A 20,315-nucleotide genomic window follows, 5' to 3' on the forward strand; every position below is an offset into this window, starting at 1 on the left:
AAAGCTCAGAAATTTGCCACCATAGTGTGTGTGTGTGTGTGTGTGTGTGTGTGTGTGTGTGTGTGTGTGTTTGCATCTCATGGTGTGGTGCAGAATGTGCATTTGTGTTTATGTGCACCTATGGCCCTTGAAGTTCAGAATTTGTGGTTTGTAACCTAGGCCAAAAGCTGAGAGTTTACTGGAATGATTCAGGGTAAGCAGTGCTCAGCCTGGTCTGTGGTTGTTTCACAACAGATGATGTGGCTTCGCTGGAGAAGAGCCTAGCCAATTCTCACTTGGAAGATGGAGAATCAAAGGCAGGCTTGCAAACCTTCCAGAGGCGTTCCATGGACCCAATGTCTGAGAGGAACTGCAGCCTCTGCACTCCCATTCCCACACCTGCTTCACTTGGTCCAGATGTTCAACTTGCGGCAAGTAATGCAAGTGCTTGGGAGATCGTGCCAACGAGGCCAACGGCACCAGAGAATGTTGATCTCCATCATACCAGACCAGGAGGTCTCATCAAGCTGCGTTTCAATTGGCCACCAAGTGCCAAGCCCCCTTCTTTTCGACTAGGCCAATCTGTGACTCCTCAGATAAGACCATGGTCTCCTTTGCCACTTGCAAATAGGCCAGGAAACATCAGGCCTTCTCCCACCAGGCCAAGCTCTTTTGGCTCTCTGTTGACTCATCCTCGGCTCCTTTTCCTCATGACAAGGACTGCTGGGACCCCTGCACCCTCCAATGCAGTTCCTGCTTCCACTCCGCTAACGGTAGCTAACCTCACAGAGTCCACCACCACCTCCTTTCAGCCTTCAGATACCCACAGCCTTCCTCTGTCACCTCCAACAGAAACACTTTCCCCTTCATCCAGCCGCAGTCCAGACTCTCCTCTGGAACTTCAAGATGGCAGACCCCCACACACAACAGGTTCACCCATGGACCAGCAAACTTGGGGGAGAAGCCTTACATTGCCCCCTGGTGGTGAGAATAACCTCGGTAGCAGTGCTCCCTAGCTTGAAGGAAAGACCAGGCCTGCTTTTGAACATGAGGAACGTAACCACTTTTAACCTCATAGGTGTAGAAGAGGATCTACCAAAAAAAAAAGGTTGCCACTAGTGGTGTGAGCTGGCCCTGCTGCTACTTATCATTGGCAGGATCTACTTTCTCTTTTCTTGAAGAGCAGGCCTAATTAGCAGGGGTAGTTATTCAGCCCTAGCTACTGTTGAGATGACAAGGCCTGTTTGTACTCTAACCAATGTCTCCTTGGCTGTGGAGCAACGTGGGATAATCACCCTCCTTTTTAAAAAAATAAATAAATATCAGTATAAAGATTCCAGCACAGCCTTATGCCCCTTCAGAAGACAAGTATATATATACCAGGGACCAGGGACTTTTTCTAATTTCACCTCTTTGCTGTGTTGCAGTACTGGCCTGCTGCCAGCAAGGGAAGGAATCCCTTGCTTAGTAAATGCTCTCACACCAGGTCTAGCTCAAGTATCCTGTTGCTGTTTTTGGACTTATACGAGAACGTCTGTCTTCAGGGATGATAATTTTAAAGGAAAGTTGGCTAGTTTCCATTTCTGGCTTTGATACCAGATCTACTATTGTGTAAGGAGTTCTGAAATTCAGATTACAGTACACAGGAGCTAGATTTATGCAAACACCAAAAACATACGTTTTGTGGTAGCTAAATGTAAACATGCCCCCCCCCCCGCAATCGATAGGCAAATTTGCATTTTGAAATTTAAATTTCAACATGAATTTCATTTTCTTTGCTGAAGCATGCCACTCACCAGACTCCCTGAAAGTGGTTTGGTCCTTTTGGATTTGTTTTAGGCTTTGAAGGTGTTTGCAACCAACTCCTGAAACTGGTGGCAGGACAGATTTTGTTTAACTACCTCAGAGAGGTGTCTAATAAGGATGCATCTGTACTGGACATTTGAAACCAGACTAGTTGCCATGGCGTTCCCCTACCCCTGCCCCGAACTCCGGGGACTGTAATTTTGTGAGGTTGCTAAGAATTCTCTCTTGGTCCCATTACGAAACAGCACTTCTTAAAACTCAATGCTTAGGAATCATGGATGTCAATTATTTTTGGAACATAATTTGGTAGTTTGGAAAGTAGCTTGTAGCATGTCCAGTGTAAATCTAATCTCTACAGTCCAGACTTCAGTCTGTATTACTGGTTCTTCTACCTCCCATCAGGCAGCTGGAGATGGATGCATTTTTAACTGAGGCTGTGCATTCTGAATTGCTGGCTTCACATTATGGTGAATGTTTCCAATGTGGGGGGGGGGGAAGGCAGCAATGGTGGGGGGATAAGAGTTTGTTTTAAAAAATCAATGCTTGTGTCAAATAAATTTAACCTGTGTTTCTTCAAAAGTGCTGCTTTTGGCTTTTAAAAACTAAAGCATTCAAAGTAAAGAGTTTCACATTAAGAATTTCTGCAACATGTAACGTGCTGTGTCAGGTTGGCGTGAATGTGTCCTGGGAATTCCAGACTAGGGCTTTGTCATGGCTCTGGAATGATGGAGGAGTTGGATCCAGTCTCTGGCCTGCCCCATGTGGAACTCAGCTGTTAGCACTGGAGCCCATCTCTCCTCCCTTGAATCCCAAGGAGACACTTTTTGCCACCAGATTCTGATCATTGGACCACAGACTCCTCAGAGGATCAGGAGAGGAGATATCCCTACAGCTTGAAAACACAGGCCAGAAGAAGTCAATGGCCAGATGCAGCATAGAGCGGGTGAGCCCTCTAGTCAATGAATACCTAGCCCAGGCTATGACATATCTGCTAGTTGCTCCAGGACACTGTATGCTGTGCCTCAGCTGCAGGATTATTAGCTGTGGTCCTGAAATCCACATCTAGGTCTCTCTCCAAGGTGCTGATCGTGCCTTGCCTGCCTATCTGCCTGGAACATTGGGGTCACTGACTTCCCCCTTTCTTGGGCCATCATGTATCTTTGGTATCCCCAAGGACTAGGTTTATGTTTCATGTTCTGTTAACCCATTTCAAGTGAGGGGGGAGCATTCCCTCTGTGCAGCAGAACATATCAGAAGTTCAGTGGAACGAAGTTTATCAGAAATGGACAGAGCAAGTTGCTCTGACCCGTAAAAAATAGCTCAAGCTCTCACATGGAACTGGCGGACAGACATTCAGGATAGAGTGATGTTGTGTGTTGTGTTTTAAGTTGCTCAACAGATCTAGCCAGGGAGAGAAGAGTAGAGACCCATGGAAACTAGAAAAGATGAACACGAAAAAGGAAAAGCAGCTCCAATTTCTCACTGGTAATACTTAGTTAGATAGCTATGTATTCAGTCTGTGAGGAATGCAAACCAAAATTCATTTGCTTTATATTCTTTTATTCTACTGTTATTAGTGTTTCAGCTTATGGGGAGGGAGCATAGTGACTAAATTTAGTCCCAGCAAGTAAAAACAACCTTGAGGGAATCATTTTGCCAATAGATGTTGTCACGTTCATGCCACAGGGGCCAAGCCGACCTGGTTGTTCGCTCTGTCAAAGACACAGTAGTACTCGCGGATGAAGACATCCCCAAGGATCCACAGCTCACCAGACTGAGTAGGGATGCTGATGGACTCAAAGCCACTTGTGCAATAGCCATTTTGGCCCTGAAACAAGGGGAAACAAGACACGGTTAGTGTTGGCTTTTGTGTCACACCACTTGAGTAGCTTCACTGGCATGGGAGACCCTTCACAGAGCATCTATGTTGAAGTGAGGTTGGGGGCTGTGTGGGGACTGTCCTGTGATTGATAGAAGGAGGGCTTTATGGTTTGTGTCACTCACTGGACACCAGCTGTCTCCGTAGCACACCTTCCTTTCATTCAGCCATGTGTTGCTTGAATGCTTGTGCATTTTATGGAATGTGGCATTAGGAGATTCTCTCCCCCCCTCCCCACACCCTGCAGGTTCACACTATACATTTAAAGCATATCCAAGGCACATGACTTCTCTCAAAGAATCATGAGGACTGTAATTTCCCTATCACAGAGCTACAATTCCCAGTACCCTTAACAAACAACAGTTCCCAGGATTCTTGGGAAGGAAGTCGTGTGCTTTAAATGTGCATTGGATGTACTTCAAATGTATGGTGTGGATCTTTCCTAGGTTTATATTATTGAATTTATATGATATTATTACCCCTTCATGGATCTGATTCCTATCAACTTTTCATAGACTCATAGAACTGTAGAGTTGGAAGGGACATTGAGGGTCATCTAGTCCAACTCCTTGTAATGCAGGAATCTCAGCTACATCATACATGACAGATGGCCATCCAACCTCTGCTTAGAAACCTCCAAGGAAGGAGAATCCACAACCTTCCAAGGAAGTCTGTTCCACTGTCAAACAGCTCTTACTATCAGAAAGTTCTCCTGGTGTTTAGTCAGATTCTCCTTTCTTGTAACTTGAATCCATTGGTTCGGGTTTTAGCCAGTGGGACTGATTTAATAAGCAGGCTGATCCCTTCGAGAAAATTCCAGGTTAGATGAACCATGACCCTTACCTGGCGAATGTAGGCACTGGCAGGCACAGGGAACTCATAGCCATTGATGGTAAAAACAATGTCAGGTAGGCTGTTCATGGCACTGCAGCTGACCTGATGTGGAATAGAACAAATAAAAAATAACAAGATTAGCCATGTGGCACTGTGCCTTCAAATGTTGAGAGCAAAAGGAAAAGCCAACAATTAGTCCAAGTGGAAGGGCCCTGGGAAGGACATTAGTTAATACAAATGGGACCTTCAACATAATGTTGCAGTGTGGAGTTCCTACTATTCAGGATTCCAGCCACTCTACTTCATTTGACTCCACTCCATCCCTGATTTTCTGCTCCCACCTCAACAATTCAGTGTTCCATGGCCTTCATTGGACTGTATCTGGAGTCCCCCCACCCTCCAGGTTTCCTAAAGATTGTTCTACTTCTGCAGATCTTGGTGGCTCCTCAAGCCTTTCTCTGTTGCATGAGTGGTGCTGTTCTGGCTGCAAAAGCAGCAGCACACACACACACCCTGAATGTTGCAAATAGAGGAAAACGATTATGACAGCTCTGGGGTGGGGGTGGGGATGCAGTATAGAAAACAAATAGCACCACTCAAATCATGAGGGCAGGGTTGGAACTGGGCCGCTTGCCACCACAGACAACATTTGTGCAACCACCTTCTTGCACTACCTTCCCATGATAGTGCTAGCTGGCTGGTGTTTGGATGGAAATGACCTTTTCTTGGCAACAATCTAGTTTGGATCGAAAAGGGAATGCTCCTGCAGCAGAAGATCTTTCTTAGGGAAGCTGTTTGCATTCACCATAACAATAGCACCAAAGTAACTTTTCTTCTAAAACCCCAAGCATCTCATTAATTTTTTTAAAAAAACCTCAGACTCACATATATCCATATTTACCCTGCCTTCCAGCCACGAGCAGAAGGTTCTTTGTACAATGAATAAAGGGCACAGGAAAGCTGAGGAATAACCAACTTCCCCTTTTCTCTCTTCATAATCTGATTTTGGCCTACCTCACAGGTGAGGAACTTGTCCCCTATACTGATAGGAGTTAGTGTTCAACAACATATGAAGAGCCACATATTTCCCACTGCAGGCCCACATCAGTGCTTTTTTAAAAACAACAACAACCAACACCTAGGAGTCAGAATTGGCACTGAACTCATCTCTCTCTCTCCCCCCCCCCTCTCTCACACATACATACTCTCCATCATACCAGTCTCTTTGGTACCTTTGGAAGCCTCCCTTCTTTTCTTTTCTTTCCTTACCTCACCGTTGCTTGCACCAATGTAGTATTGAATGTTAGAAATGCCTTGAGGGGGACCAGCCAAGAGGGAGGTACCAGTGTCAACAATAGCTTGGCAGCCGCCGGAACATGCAATAGCCTGGCCATTCATGGTGATGCTGAAGAGAACACAGGTAGGTCAAATGTGACAAAGAGAAAGCAACCTTCATCTTTTTGCCCACAAGGTGCCCATGAGGAAATGTGGGAGAAATGCTCTCGTGAGATCCACCCATTGCGTGTAAGGTACAACTTTCCATGGCTGCTCTCCCTGCCTCTGCCTCTTTCCTGCTTGCTCTCCCTCCCTCAGCTATTCTCTGAATCTCATATGTGTCTCAGCTGATCACATCATATTTTGCACCTTCTTCATGGTGGCCTCTGACTGAAGTGATGACTGAAGTTGTTGTTACCTGTCCAGAGTGATCTGCCAGTAAGACTCAGAAGAGAGAGGCACCCAGTAGAGGTTCCCAGAATAGTAGGATGAGTCGACACCACCGAACATCACAAAGCTTCCACTCTGGTCATTGCTGAGAAGAAAATAACAACAGAGGACTCTAAGAACCTGCCCGATATAAGGTGAAGAGTTGGATTTGGATTTGAAGAGTTTGGATTTGATATCCCGCTTTATCACTACCCGAAGGAGTCTCAAAGTGGCTAACATTCTCTTTTCCCTTCCTCCCCCACAACAAACACTCTGTGAGGTGAGTGGGACTGAGAGACTTCAGAGAAGCGTGACTAGCCCAAGGTCACCCAGCAGCTGCATGTGGAGGAGCGGGGAATCGAACCCAGTCCCCCAGATTATGAATCTACCGCTCATAACCACTACACCACACTGGCTCTCAAGGTGGGACTGTTTGTCCACCTAGTCCATTATTGTCTTCTCTGACTGGTTGCAGCTGCTCAGAATCTAAGGCAGAGAATCTTTCACATAGCATAGGGTGCTTTCAGATGATCTGTTTATTGAGCATTCATCCTCATTTGCTTGCAGGGAGATTTGATGATGTTGGATATTTAATAAGCGTTCATTACTATTTGTTTGTGGGGAGGATAGATGGCGTTGCATCAAAGCAAGTGTTATCCACGCTTTCTACTGCATTTCCCCATTAATTTCCTTACTGAAAATAAGGAAATTACTGGTATTCTCCTTATTGATCTTTTGGGGGAAATGGGCTTGTTGCACAAGACCTCCAAATAAGCTTTCAGTATGTGATTGAATCCACCCCAAAATGCTGGCTGAGACTGATGCGAGTCAGAGTCCAACAACATCAGAAGGGAAACAGGTTTGCCATCCATGCTGTTGTAAAGACTATGATGTCAGAGTAAGTAAAGGGCAACAAGCACTTATAAAAAGTGTTACATCACCACCATCATCTATAAGTTGTAATATATTTAGTAGTTGTCTAGTTCTTTGTCCAGTCGAGCCCTAGGTGATGCTTGATATGGTGATAGCTAGTGAGGAATAAAGTCAACATCCCCAATATTTTAAAAAGACTTGCATGCAGTTTTGTGCTTAGACATGAAGCTAAATTTGGTGTTTGGGTCAAATTTTGGACTTGCTATCCAGCACAAGTTTCCCTGCTGCTGAGTTTCTAGAAACAACCTACTTAGTTCTCATGTCCTCTGTCCATTAGCAATGGGCCCCTGCTGCATCCCTTTGTGGGGAAATGCTCTCAGATAGCTCATACAGTACTTACGAACTCAGGTAGACGGAAAAGAGATCCTGAGACACCAGACCCTCACTCATCATGTTGTCAAAGACAGGAGTTGCACCAGAGGAGGCAATGCTGGGGTAAGCCAGACCCAAGATGCCATCAAAGGGGGAGTAATAAAGGAAAGTGCCGGGCTCGGTCTCACTCAGGCCAAAAATCTGGTTGGTGACCTCAATACTTCCCACCTATGTGCGAGAGAAGCCACAGTCAGATACATTATGAAATTACATGAAAATATTCCACTTGCTAGCTGATGTATGTGGTGGTGGTGGTGGTAGCAGCAGTGATGGTCAGTACTTTTTGTTAACCACGCAACATAATGAAGGCTAGGGCAACAATACACCTAGAATTTCCCGGACATATTTGGAATTCGTTCATCAAAAATGGCGTCCGGGCAGAATTTTCAAAAATCGAAAAATTGGTTGAAATGTCCGGGGAATCCCAGGTGTATAGGCGTATGGCAGCCCATATTGGAAGTGTTGATTTTTTGGCAAATTTCCAAAGGGGGGGGAAAGCTTTAAAATCTCTCTCTCTCTCTCTCTGTGAGATTTTGAAATAAAAGCTCAACAACTTTTGTGTCCAGATTTTCACTTTTTGAAATATAGCAACCCTAATAAAGGCTCTTTTTTTGCTCTTCAGCCGGTGTAATCTTGAGTGTGAGCTGGAACTCCCCTTCTTCAAAGCTCAGCTCATCCACAAATTGGAAAAGTAGCCTTAGCTAAGCCACTCTCAGCCTCCTTGCCCTTAACATGGGAATCATGATAGTGGTCTGTTGCAAGGACTGCTATATTGGCCTGGCTTGGACCTAATGCTAAATCATAGTTTTAGTACTACATGAGCAATCCTCCTCTGCCATGGAATAAAAGAAGTACTCATTTCCTTTTTTTTAATTAACCATTTTGTCATTAAACTATGGTTTATTGAAGAAGGCCAGGATCAGAAACCGTAGTTTGATCTTGGATTATTTAAGTAAGCCATCATTTAAATTAACCACATTTTGACCTTATTAAACACAACAAGTCTGAACCAGGCTCAATTGTGTAGCACTAAACTGATTCTGAGTTCTATTCAAATGGGACCAATGTTTGTGGAGTCCTTTGAGAACCTAGGAAAAACACTGTGGGTGGAATTCATCATTGTGCTATGGTGAATGTCTTGCAGTTTGCCAGATGGAACGATCTCCCCTCCATCTGTTTTGGGTGTCCTTTCAACCCCTCCCCCCAGAAAAAATGGGGGGTGCACTGCTGGGCAAGTTGGGGAGGAGGGGGGGAAGCCCCATTGTGCAAGCAGAAACCCTCAGGCAGATATTGCACTGCCAGGACTCATTAGGTAAATCCTACTCTATATAAACATCCTTTTTCAAAGAACCTTCTGCTAATTGTGCAGGGATTCTAGATAACAGGGAATCTAGCATAGCTAAGTGCAAGCTGTAAAGTATAGAATATGATTTGTAATGCAGATTCTGAAAGGTGTGGTGGCTGAGGCTGATGAGGAGCATAGCCCAAAATATATGAAGCTCCCCAAGTTGGCAAAGAGTGATGTATTTTAGTTCTATGGTTCTCAGCAGTGCTTTGCTTCTAGAAAAAGAGGTGCCAGTACTGCATACCCTTGAGTACCCCCAGAAAAAAGGCACTGGTTCTCAGTCGGTACTGCTCCTCTTTATCCACCTATGCCCAGTGTTTAGCTTCCAAACTGGCTGCCCATCATTCTTTGTCCCCCAACAGTTTACCTGGACGGTGTCATAGGCTAGGAATCCAGTCATGCTCCCGGTGCCATATGTGACGGAGACGCTCTGGCTGGTGGCCTGGTAGGTGGAGGACTGTTGGGGGTTGAAGCGGTTGTGGTTTGCTGAAAACACAAAGGAGTTAATCCGTGATGTTGTGGCGTTCAGGTTTAACATGTTTAACGTGAGCTGCCTCAGTACTACAATGTGAAAGCTCTTTCTTCTAACCTCAGCTGAATGGGAGCTGGCTGTGGTTGTGAGGGGAAAACACCTGGCCAGTGCTAGGGGGAATGCTCCTCTCTAGCCGGTTGAGTAGATGCAGAGAGATGCATATCCCCTCATGTCACTTCCCCAAATATTAGGGGTGGGGAACCTCCAGGCCCAGAGCCCAAATGCAACCCTCCAGGCCTCTCTGCCTGCCCCTGAGGACTCCTCCTTCCCCATCCCAGGTCATTCCTTCCCCATCCCACACTCCCCAAGGGATTTTGTCTGGCTCGAATGTGTCCTTGAAATTTGTTAATGCCTCTTGCTATGTTGGGTGGCGATTGGAGTGTGTGGTATGTGTGTGAATAGAAACCTCCAACTTTGTATGACTGGAATGACTGGAATGACTGTTCACCAGTCATGACATGGGCAGCTTTTGCCACGGGGTCATGCCTGCCAGCTGCTCCAACCCCTGGACCGTCCCCCTAGGCTGTAGGTCATCCAGGTGATGTGCACCATCAGCCAATCAGTTGTGGCCCCGGGGCGGAGCTGGGAACCAGAAAAGGAAGCTGCCGGCAATGCTGGTCAGCCATTCTGGTCAGAGCATCTGGAAGAGTGGTTTGTGTGTTGTTGCTAAACTTTTGCAAGTGGTAGGCATTTTCAGCTGTGGGAAATCTTGGCAGTGAGGCTACGATTTTCGCAGTCTCGGGTGGTGCTTTTAGGCCTTGGGCGGAATCCTTTAGTCCATCAATGTGACCGAGGGGTAACACAGTCTCTCACATGGCGGTGTTAGCAGGCCCCCGTTAGAGGGGTTTTATGCTGGGTACCACTGACCATGAGTGCTCGGTGCGTGGTCAGAACCCCCATACGGGAGGAGTTGGGGGGCCCAGCCGCATAAACCTATGTTCTGTGGTGTCCCCCTGAACTCCTACCAATCCCTGCTCTTCCTTAGTTCCCAGCCAGGGTCGGAGAGGGATATACACCCAATGCCTAAGCCAAGGTTCTCCTGCATCTGAATTTTAATAAAGTTGTGGCCTAATTTAATCTCATAACATGCTGTGTATGTATCTTATTATTTGCGGGGCCTGATTTCTGGGGAGGGGGACTGCAACTGGGCTGTCTCCTTTAGAGGTTGTCTATCCCCTTTTACCTCTGGTCCCACACACTGCTGACATGAGGCCTCTGAAAAGTTGCCCATGAGAGATTGTGACCCTCGGGCTGGGAACGGTTCCTTACCCCTGCCATATGTGAAGGTAGACCTTGTGTTGTTGTTCCACCTTGATTCCCTTTATTGCCACCTGCCATGGGCTAGTCTAGGCAACTGTCCACTTAAGCCTAATATTAGGGCTGCATTTTGCATGACCACCATGAATATACATTGAGGAGGTGATCGCTAGACATGGGCTGAAAGGATTACCTAGTCCATTCCCAATTCTAAAGGCTACTTACAGCAGGCTGAGCTGGAGCAGTACACAGAAGGGACCCACAAGTTGGAGGAGCCGGTGTCAAAGAGGACTGTGAACTGCTGTGGTGGAGTACCGATGTAGATGGTGCCAATGTACTCAATCTGTGGGGGGAAGAAAATGGGGTGTTATCATTACTATTGCACCACAGAAGATTCACCTGGAGACAGAAGTTCTTCCTGGTGACCCGCTTATTGAGCATCCATTCTGATTGGTTAATTGGAAGCTCATATGACAAGGGTGAAGAACTTCTGGCCTGTGGGCCAATCTTGGTCCACCAGGAGTCCATGTTGGCCCTGAAGACTCTCCAAACCACAGCCACCTGCCCATCAGCTGACATCACTTGTGACATCATCTGATAGGCATGAGGGCAGGGTTAAATTCCATGTTGGCTGTGCATACCTGTTCCCTGTTGGAAACAGGGTGTGTGCAGTCCAAGCAGCAGGGTTAAATCCTGCTCAGTTTGGCAGGAGTCCATGCAAACCACTTCTGCATTCAGGAAGGGGTTTGCACGGAAACCTCTGCTAAAATGTTCTAAATACATTATACCACAGATCTAAGGGTGCTTTAGGTCTGCAAAATTAAAGTGGATTAAAGTGCTCCATTGACCTAGAGCAACAAATCTGCTTTTAAAAAAACCTCACTTTTGGCCATTAGAAAAATGATGGGGAAAGTATGGGATGAACAAATTATTAACAGGAAGACATGTAAACACCTTGCAAGCAGATCAGGATGAATGTTCATTGTGGTATGACTGCCCCATAAATAAACAGAGCAAATGCTCAATAAAGTCCAGGCATAGTCTAACTACCACATAAGCTTTGTAGATGCAAATCAATATGAATGCTAATAAAAAGGTCATCTGGAGAAGTCCTAAGGGTAGTCTCTGGCAGTGGAACACTAAGTGCCAGGATGGGAGTGCCTCAGTGAAGGATAGAAGTGGCTGAAGAACAAACCAAGGATGCTTAGCAATGAAGAATTGGTGTGGGAATTTTTGGAAGGGATAGATTGGGTTGACTGGTTACCAAGATGTAGGTCCCACTCCTGATCTTCTCCTTTTCAGATTTTAATTTTATACTGAGTGAACCAATTTTGCAAGCACATAATAACCCTGGTCAGTTCCTTCTCTTTACCAAAATTCAGTAATGTATTGTTTCAGTTATAACCTATGAATAAAGAATACTTACATCCATGTAATTCTCCAAGGGCTCAGCGGCATTTGCGTTGCCTTGGCTGGGGAAATACTTTGAGCCCAAGTTGTGAGGATGTTTCTCCAGGTATTTTTCCAGCAGCCCATGTTCTTTAAGGTTTTGCCTCAGGGATTTCCCTTTCCTCAGAGGGACCCTAAACAGCAAAGAGTGAGAAGGGGAAAAAGAAAGAAAGATGGCAAGGTGATAGGAGAAAATATATATTCTAGTTCTTGAAGCTTGCAAAGCAAAGTTTGTTTTAGGACTTTCAGTATTTGCAATGTAGTAGGCCTTGGAGATCCTAGTCAAGAATGGCTTCACCAAGTTTTCTATAGAAAGATGGCACCTCCTACCCTAGGAATGTACAGGGTTTTTGTAGATGGCTAGCTGGCTGAATAGATAATTTTTTAATGCTTTCTTTAGTTTTTGGGGGTAGAACTGGGACACAGCAAAGGGTTTATGGCTTGCTTGGTATCAGAGACAGAGAGTTTGCTGAAAGAGCTTGTTGAACCAAGTTTAGAGCCTGGTTAGGATATGTGGCCCTCCAGATGTTGTTGGATTCCAGCACCCATCAGTCCCAGTTAGCTTGGCCAATAGTGAAGACTGATGAGAGTTGTATCTAATAAAATCTGGAGGACTATAGCTTCACCCTCCCTGGTTTAAACATAAGGCTGGATGTTTCTGAATCAGAGTGTACCTCCTTTCCTTCAAGAAAGCTGAAACCCCAGTACTTACTTGGTCACCAAGCACTGGGAGAGTGCCACCAAGCCCAGAAGCAAAAGCAACTTCATGATGTCTCCTTTATCCCCAAGCCGCTGATGAAAATGAAATGTGGGTCCCAACTGTAGAGCAACACAGCAGGGTGCTGCTTCTTATATACATGAAGCTCCAAGTCTTTCATATCGTATTTGCAACTCTGATAAGAAATGCAAACCTTCCTGATAAGATTTTTTTTTATGTCCTTAAATAAAAGGCTTAGAGAACGTTCCAAGTTCATTCATTTCCATTTGCATTAGGATCTTGACCTAAAAGAGTGCTGAAACTCATGTGACATTAAAACCCATCAGAACACAATGACAGGTGTCAAGGGCACTTACATAATGCATTGTATTCAACCAAGTCCTACTTAGAGTAGACCGATTGATATACATGGGCCTAAGTTCACAGTGTCTATCAATTCCAATGGGCCTACTCTGTGTAGGACTTAGTTTACTAAAAAGAAAATATTTTCTTATAGTACTCAGGACAATAAGCACAAATATGTTTTCTTTAAAAAAAACAGAAAATGTAAGGAACTGTATTTTAAATATGCTGTTTAATATTATTTTATATTGTAGCACAGCAGCATAGCTAAAGATCACCTGATAGGTTGAACTCCTAGAAACTGTGGTAAATCCAGTCACTCATCCTTGTTATTCTGGGTGTGTTCAGAACACATAGCAATAAGTTGTCACTGGGAGAATACAACCCCTGCCCCTAAACTAGCATGTTGGTTGCATTTGCAGTAGTACTACGTGGAATCTGGTTGCATGAGTGTAATGGGAGCCAGTTTTATGATGCCATTGATCTCATTAGTAGTAAGGCACAAAGCTAGACCCTTTTTCTGCCCATGTGCCATTTTATGAACTTTAAAAAAATAGGAGCCAACTTTAAAAAAAGATCTAGCCTCCCTTTCAAAGCATTTTTAAAGTACATGGATTGTCAAAACTGGCTCAAGACATTTTGCTGTAACTCTCCTGTTCCAGTTACAAAAGTCAACCAGACTAGCTATTAAATCTTACTTCAGCCCTGGTGATGGACACTTTCTGCTGCACTTGAGGGCATCAGTCTATCATAGTTGGTGCAGGAAAGGCCGCTTGATAAACACAGCTCTAGTCATTCCTTGCCTTTAATCATCTGCTGCCTCACTCTGCCTAATGGTAGGGCCAATGCTGTGCATTATTTGAGTTGTGATGGATCTAGATGATGCTTTTGCTATTGCATCCATTGCAGAGCAGAAAACATTTTCCCACACTCAAACCAGTGCCCTAACTTTCTGAGAAATAGTGATTTCCCTCTTAGCCTTACAAGTACAGTTGTTACATTTATGTGTGCTGTGTTGATTTGTATTAAGGTCATTGCAGTTTTTCTTTATGCATAGTATTTCATTCCATGAAAATGCATAAAAGAATAAAAATATATAAAACAACAAATTTGTAAATGTACAATAAAAGCCATAAATCTCCAGAAAGGTAGGACTGGTGGCAAGCCCAGATTTGTTATGACTCTGGATGGGATAACTGCAAGTGAAGTGCTTCAAAGAGTTAGGGTTTTTCCATCAGACACTAAATCATTGCAAGCATTAGATAACAAACTTTATTTTCCATTAAAGCTATTGGGGTCCTGAACTGGCAGGAACAAGCAAACCCCCAGAAAATTAAGTGAATTGCAATGTGGGATAGATGTGTATGAGTTCTCAGGCGACCTTTACTAAAGTTATTGTGTTATTGTGCTGACTGGCCTGATAACTGCCATGCTGCATATCTGCTCCTTATTTATCGTAAAATATGAAAATGGCATTGCAAATACTGTTTATCAGCTGTCTCCTGATACTCTTGTGTAGTTTGTTAATTAATGGAATTTAATTTTCATTCTCTGCTTGGGGACATTTAGCAGAGAGACAGAGTAGATTACAGAACTCAATAAATTTGTGAAACTGATAAACAGTTTCCGTTAGAAATGTTTTAATTTCTTGGCATATAATGCCTCCAATCCTGTGCATCTCAGGTCACAAACATCAGCTGACTTGGTAAATCTGTATCTAGACTGGGGGTTGGGGAGATTCTCACGATATAACATTCCTTCCTTTAAAAAAGAGAGTAAAGGTTCTGATCAAACAATAAACGCCCCAGAAAAGGGTTGTAATTTAGGCTTCTCCCTGACACGCCAGTTTTCTATGTGTGGGGATTTCATCTTGAGAGTCCCATTTGACCTGGTGCAATCCAGGAAGAGAATTATCACTTCATCTGCTGCTTGAGAAGTAGACCTAGTAAATAAATAATAATAATAATAATAATAATAATAATAATAATAATAATAATAAGTAAGTAAGTAAGTAAGTAAATAAATAATTATTTGTACCCCGCCCATCTGGCTGGGCTTCCCCAGCCACTCTGGGCGGCTTCCAACAAAGATTAAAAATACATTAAAATGTCACACATTAAAAACTTCCCTGAACAGGGCTGCCTTCAGATGTCTTCTAAATGTCAGGTAGTTGTTTATCTCTTTGACATCTGGTGGGAGGGATTCCACAGGGCGGATGCCACTACAGAGAAGGCCCTCTGCCTGGTTCCCTGTAGCTTTGCTTCTTGCAGTGAGGCAACTGCCAGAAGGCCCTTGGAGCTGGACCTCAGTATCTGGGCAGAACAATGGGGGTGGAGAAGCTCCTTCAGGTATACTGAGCCATGGTAATGTTCCCTAGTAATTTGACTCTTCTTCCACTTGCTTGTCTGAAAATGCCCTTGGGTAACTATGAGCCCAGTTGACAGGGCAAGTGTTACAGCTCCTACCTAGATAAAGAATGTGCATCAGTTAGATTTTATGGCATTGCCAAAATTGTGACAATGCTAACTTGCCCAACAAGGTCTTATATTAAAATGTGTATATGACGGATGGAAAAGGTGCCACCAGCTCTATCATGTTTAATGTAGTATTAACCCACATTGTTTACATGTTTATTGTTGGACAGCTGTAATCTCCCACTTCTCAGGGCATCCTCAATGTTTGCTTGATCTCATAGTCCCTTGGTTTGCATGGTCTGGTTTGGTCATGCTTTATCCCTCCCAAATTCTTCCATTTCATTAAAAAACCCCTCTAACAAGTACTGCACAATTGTGCATCTGTTAGTAGCAACTGCACTTGCTTGTAAAGAGGCTTATTTTACATTTTCTATTATACTTCTCATGGTAGCTCATCCAGGGCATTTGCATTATTGTGCATAAAGTATAAACAAGAGCACAGTGACAGTCAACTTCTGAACCAGAGGATGCGAGCAAGGAAATAGGAGCAGGGAAAAGAGAAATATAATAAGCTGCACCCACATACAAGGGCAAATTAGTAGCATTCCAATCTGGTCAATTTATTTGTGTGTTGCTTCATAAACTGAACTGGGGAAATAAGTGCATTTCCTATTCTCTGCAGTAATGATAGCTGGGGAGAAGGGAGACCCATCTCACTCATAACCTCAGCACAGTAGAGTGTAGCTTACACCTCTTTACTGAATAAAACAGAGCAGGAAAGCCTGCCAGCCAACCTGAAGATGGAGGTGAGATCCCCTTTAGGAACCATAGTGTTAGGCACACTCCAGTTTTTGAACAATGAGAAGTTCCAGGGGTGTAGCCACTCACCCAGGTTTGGTTCATTTTGAAGGAAATGATGCAGGAGGCATATATTATGGCTTTGTATACTTGTTTGCATTTATTTACAAACTTTTAAACTGAGCATTGTTGTTGTTGTTTAGTTGTTTAGTCATGTCTGACTCTTTGTGACCCCATGGACCAGAGCACGCCAGGCACTCCTGTCTTCCACTGCCTCCCACAGTTTGGTCAAACTCATGTTGGTAACTTTGAGAACTAAACTGAGCATAGGTGGAGGCTAAGCCAGCCAAAATCTACTTCACCCACATCCTATCTATTAGGAGACAGCCAGGAATCCAAAATGATTTCCAGAGACCTCTGACTCTGTCTGACTCCAGACACAAACTGCAGTCTCCTTTTGTTTTTATTCACAGGTAAAGGTACCCCTTGACCATTAGGTCCAGTCGTGGACGACTCTGGGGTTGCGCACTCATCTCGCTCTATAGGCCGAGGAAGCCGGCGTTTGTCTGCAGACAGCTTCTGGGTCATGTAGCCAGCATGACTAATCCGCTTCTGGCGAACCAGAGCAGCGCACGGAAACACCGTTTACCTTCCCGCCAGAGTGGTACCTATCTATCTACTTGCACTTTGACGTGTTTTCAAACTGCTAGGTTGGCAGGAGCAGGGACCGAGCAATGGGAACTCGGCAAGCCCTAGGCTCTGTGGTTTAGACCAGTGTTTCCCAACCTTGGGCCTCCAGCTGTTTTTGAACTACAATTCCCATCATCCCTGACCACTGGTCTTGCTAGCTAGGGATGATGGGAGTTGTAGTCCAAAAACAGCTGGAGGCCCAAGGTTGGGAAACACTGGTTTAGACCACAGCACCACCCACGTCCCTTTGTTCACTGAAACATCCTCATATGGGGAGGGGTAGAGATATCACCCCTCTGTCAGGTATGCTAGAGCCATTATTCCATTAGGCAGAAGGAGGCACATGCCTCAGGCAGCAGGTGTTGGTGGGCAAGGAGTGGTAGCAAGGTGTTTGAAGACATACTGTGGCTGTGTATGCATTCAGCTTGCCCCACACCTCCCTGCTGCCTTCAGGTGCTGTGGAGAATGTATCCCATCACCGATGAACTAAGACCTGTCTGGCTTCTGAATGTGAGGAAACGCATCAGTTCAGGCAGCAAAATAGACCAGCTGTTGAGATAAATTAGCCACTCTATTCAGTTTCGATAGCAGCACATCACCTGCCACCTAACAAAGGAGATACTTGCCAGAACTCCTAAGGTAATCTTCAGCAGTTATTCCGGTTCCTTTCCTGGCCAAACTCCAGAATCATAGAATGAAAGAGTCCCTGAAGGTAGCTCAGTCTAAATTAAATTCTTTACTGGGAATGCTTTAATTTGATTTCACCAGTAAGATAAGTAAATGAATACCACATTGAGCTTCGTCAAATTGTGTCACTTGGAAATAAAGTTTCTTGCTTTGTTTGAAGACTGCCAGTGATAAAGTGCCCACCATTAAATTAGCAGTGTTCACCGATGGTTAAAAAAACATGCATTTTCTTTCCTATTGGAATTTGGAAGCTAGTCATTGGTTATTGCCACTCCTTTCCCTCTTGATTAGAGAGCAGCACTTTTTAGTACCCAGTATTTTTCCACTGAAGGTATATGGCTATAATCAAGTGACTTCTGAACCTTTTCTCCGTTTTTGATAAACTAAATGGATTTGAGTTCCTTAAATCTTTTGCTTTACATGACCCAAGGACTTGAATAATTTTGGCTACTGTAGAAATGTCTGTTAGCATTCTTGCTTTGTTATCACAGGTGGTGCAAGGTGGTTCCCAAACAGCTCCTGGATGTTTGTCCCAATATCTTAACAGTGGTTAATGGAAAGTGTTGCCAGCTAAGTGCTAACTACAGCAGGTCATTTGAGCCACATGGAAACACTATATTCAGCATCCTGTTACTGGTATGAATATCTAGGGGGTCAATTCTTTCAGTGCAAAATACTGTATCCAGCACCATGCAAAAGGCAGGAAACCCAGAACCAGCTCCACACACACTTTGAAAAGTTGGCTATGTGGACTGCATAGCCCATGCTAGTCAACATCAGGTTGGCAGACTGACAGCAGATGACCAGGATGGGCTACAGCATTCTGCTGCACATACTTTGTGAACTAGCTGTACTGACAGAGCAGATCCTGCCCAAGCCACTTTCCTTGGTTCACTTCCATTTCTGGGGGAAATGGAACTTCAGGAAGGTAAGCTGTGGGAGGGGGTGGGTTCTGCTCCCCCCACTCATGTGCTCCCCTTTTCTTTGAAGAAAAATGAACTCCACCCCCTCCACTTTGTATGTGCTCACTGACTTGGGTTTAAATAAATGGGCCTGTCATAATCATATGCAATTTGAATCAATCTCCTAAATCAGCTCCCTAGATATTCTCTATATGGGGTATGTGTTTGCATGAACTGTGTTCTGCCATGAAACAATTATTTGCTTTCTTATCATGCTCAGATGCCTATGACCTTCTCTAGCACAAACCTGCCCATGTATGGAGATCATCAGTGGCCGTGCTCAAATTCATAGGTTAAGTGGGTGACTCCCAGCGACAGACCTTTTTTTGATGTGGCATTCCGTAGTCGAACCTGGCCTGTGGAATGCTCTCCTGCCAGATGTCAAAGAGCTAAACAACTATATAATTTTTCGTGGACATGAAGGATTATCATAATGCATTTTCCCACCTCACCTGTCTCTTAGTACTGGCATAGCTCAAGAGGAAGTATTAAGAAGCAGCTGGGCAGGTTAATAAGCATTTTGTTATTTGTCTTTTACAGCTGAAATACCAAATGGTGGAAGAAGCCATTCACATTAATATTTTTATCTTATAAAGCTAGTAGATATATGTGTAAAAGCCTCTTAGGGGAAGTCTTATTTTAATAGCTGGTGATTTTAAAAATAAAAAAGACTGGACACTTGTCCCAAGTACCAGCTTGTTTTTAATACTGTTGTGCTGGAAAGTCATAGAAATTTTTCTTTTATGCAATATAAACTAAAGGTAATTAGTTTTTGCTGTGCAGAAAACCCCCGAAAAAACTGAAATCAACTGACACTATTAGCTTGCGTCCAATAAATTTAGTGGATCTACTTGGAGTAGAAATTTGTTGGACACAACTCCCCATGGCTTATGGGTTTATAACTCAGCCAAGTCATTGTTTTTCTAACTTCATATCAAATCTGGTTTGAGGGAAACACATCAAAACAGTTTCCTCAGAAACAGTAGGATCGACATGGCTTGTGGCAAATGTTCTTCCCAAGCTCACTGGATGCAGAGTAAATGGGAGTTTCTACATAACTTTTGTGTCCATTGCTGTTGTCTCAGCTTAGGGCTTCTTTCGCCTTCAGGGCTGCTGTACTAATTTATTTAGAGCTGGGGCTGGCACTTGGCTGCCTAGACCTTTTCTTGGCTGATGCTTGTCTTGACAGAAGGGAACTGGAGACTGTTAGGTGGACAGCTCCTGATGCCCCATGGACCACATCTGAGCAGGACAGTCGACTTGAAATAAAGTGATGGTATGTAAAGAAAGCAAGCGTTTATTTCTAGTTATCTGAAAGAAGAATCAGTTCAAAAACAAAACAAACCAAGAGGACCACACCTAAGTTGTAGAAATAATGAACCAAGCCAACAGGTGTGCAGAAGATTTGCATTTAATAGACTGTTGAGTTTCCAGTACTGCAAGATGCCTCCTAAGGCGTTTTATGGGTGCCCGCATGGAGAGAAACTAAATAATGCACGAAGGGATCCTACATGGATTTCTGCAGCGCGATGCTCCCACTGCACCACCATGCTTTTAAAAACTAGCTTTAAAATAAAATAGAAGACTAATATAAAGCTATGCCCGAACAGGTTT

General features: G+C 44.1%; 2 protein-coding genes across 5 annotated transcripts in view; one reads left to right on the plus strand and one right to left on the minus strand.

Moving 5' to 3' along the window:
* The window catches only part of VWCE (von Willebrand factor C and EGF domains), a 40,243-nt gene extending 22,950 nt beyond the window's left edge, over positions 1-17,293 (plus strand). For 3 of the 4 annotated variants that reach the window (XM_081200630.1, XM_081200631.1, XM_081200632.1), the window contains one exon: positions 235-2,273. In XM_081200630.1, coding sequence (XP_081056756.1) covers positions 235-995 — 761 coding nt within the window. In that variant the 3' untranslated portion in view covers positions 996-2,273. Of the gene's footprint in view, positions 1-234; positions 2,274-17,137 lie in introns of those variants that run through there. The other variant, XR_014009774.1, reaches the window with a different exon arrangement.
* On the minus strand, positions 3,329-12,953 carry LOC308594191 (pepsin A-like). The gene is made up of 9 exons (XM_081207044.1): positions 12,803-12,953; positions 12,068-12,224; positions 10,867-10,984; positions 9,220-9,338; positions 7,476-7,675; positions 6,192-6,308; positions 5,768-5,903; positions 4,508-4,600; positions 3,329-3,613 (listed from the first exon to the last, which is right to left on the minus strand). The coding sequence occupies exons 1-9, from the start codon at positions 12,856-12,858 to the stop codon at positions 3,461-3,463; spliced, it is 1,149 nt and encodes a 382-aa protein (XP_081063170.1). The 5' UTR covers positions 12,859-12,953; the 3' UTR covers positions 3,329-3,460.
* Positions 17,294-20,315: the final 3,022 nt, after the last annotated feature.

The sequence above is a fragment of the Podarcis bocagei genome (assembly GCF_964188305.1).
Source record: "Podarcis bocagei genome assembly, chromosome: 1".
Taxonomy (NCBI): domain Eukaryota; kingdom Metazoa; phylum Chordata; class Lepidosauria; order Squamata; family Lacertidae; genus Podarcis; species Podarcis bocagei.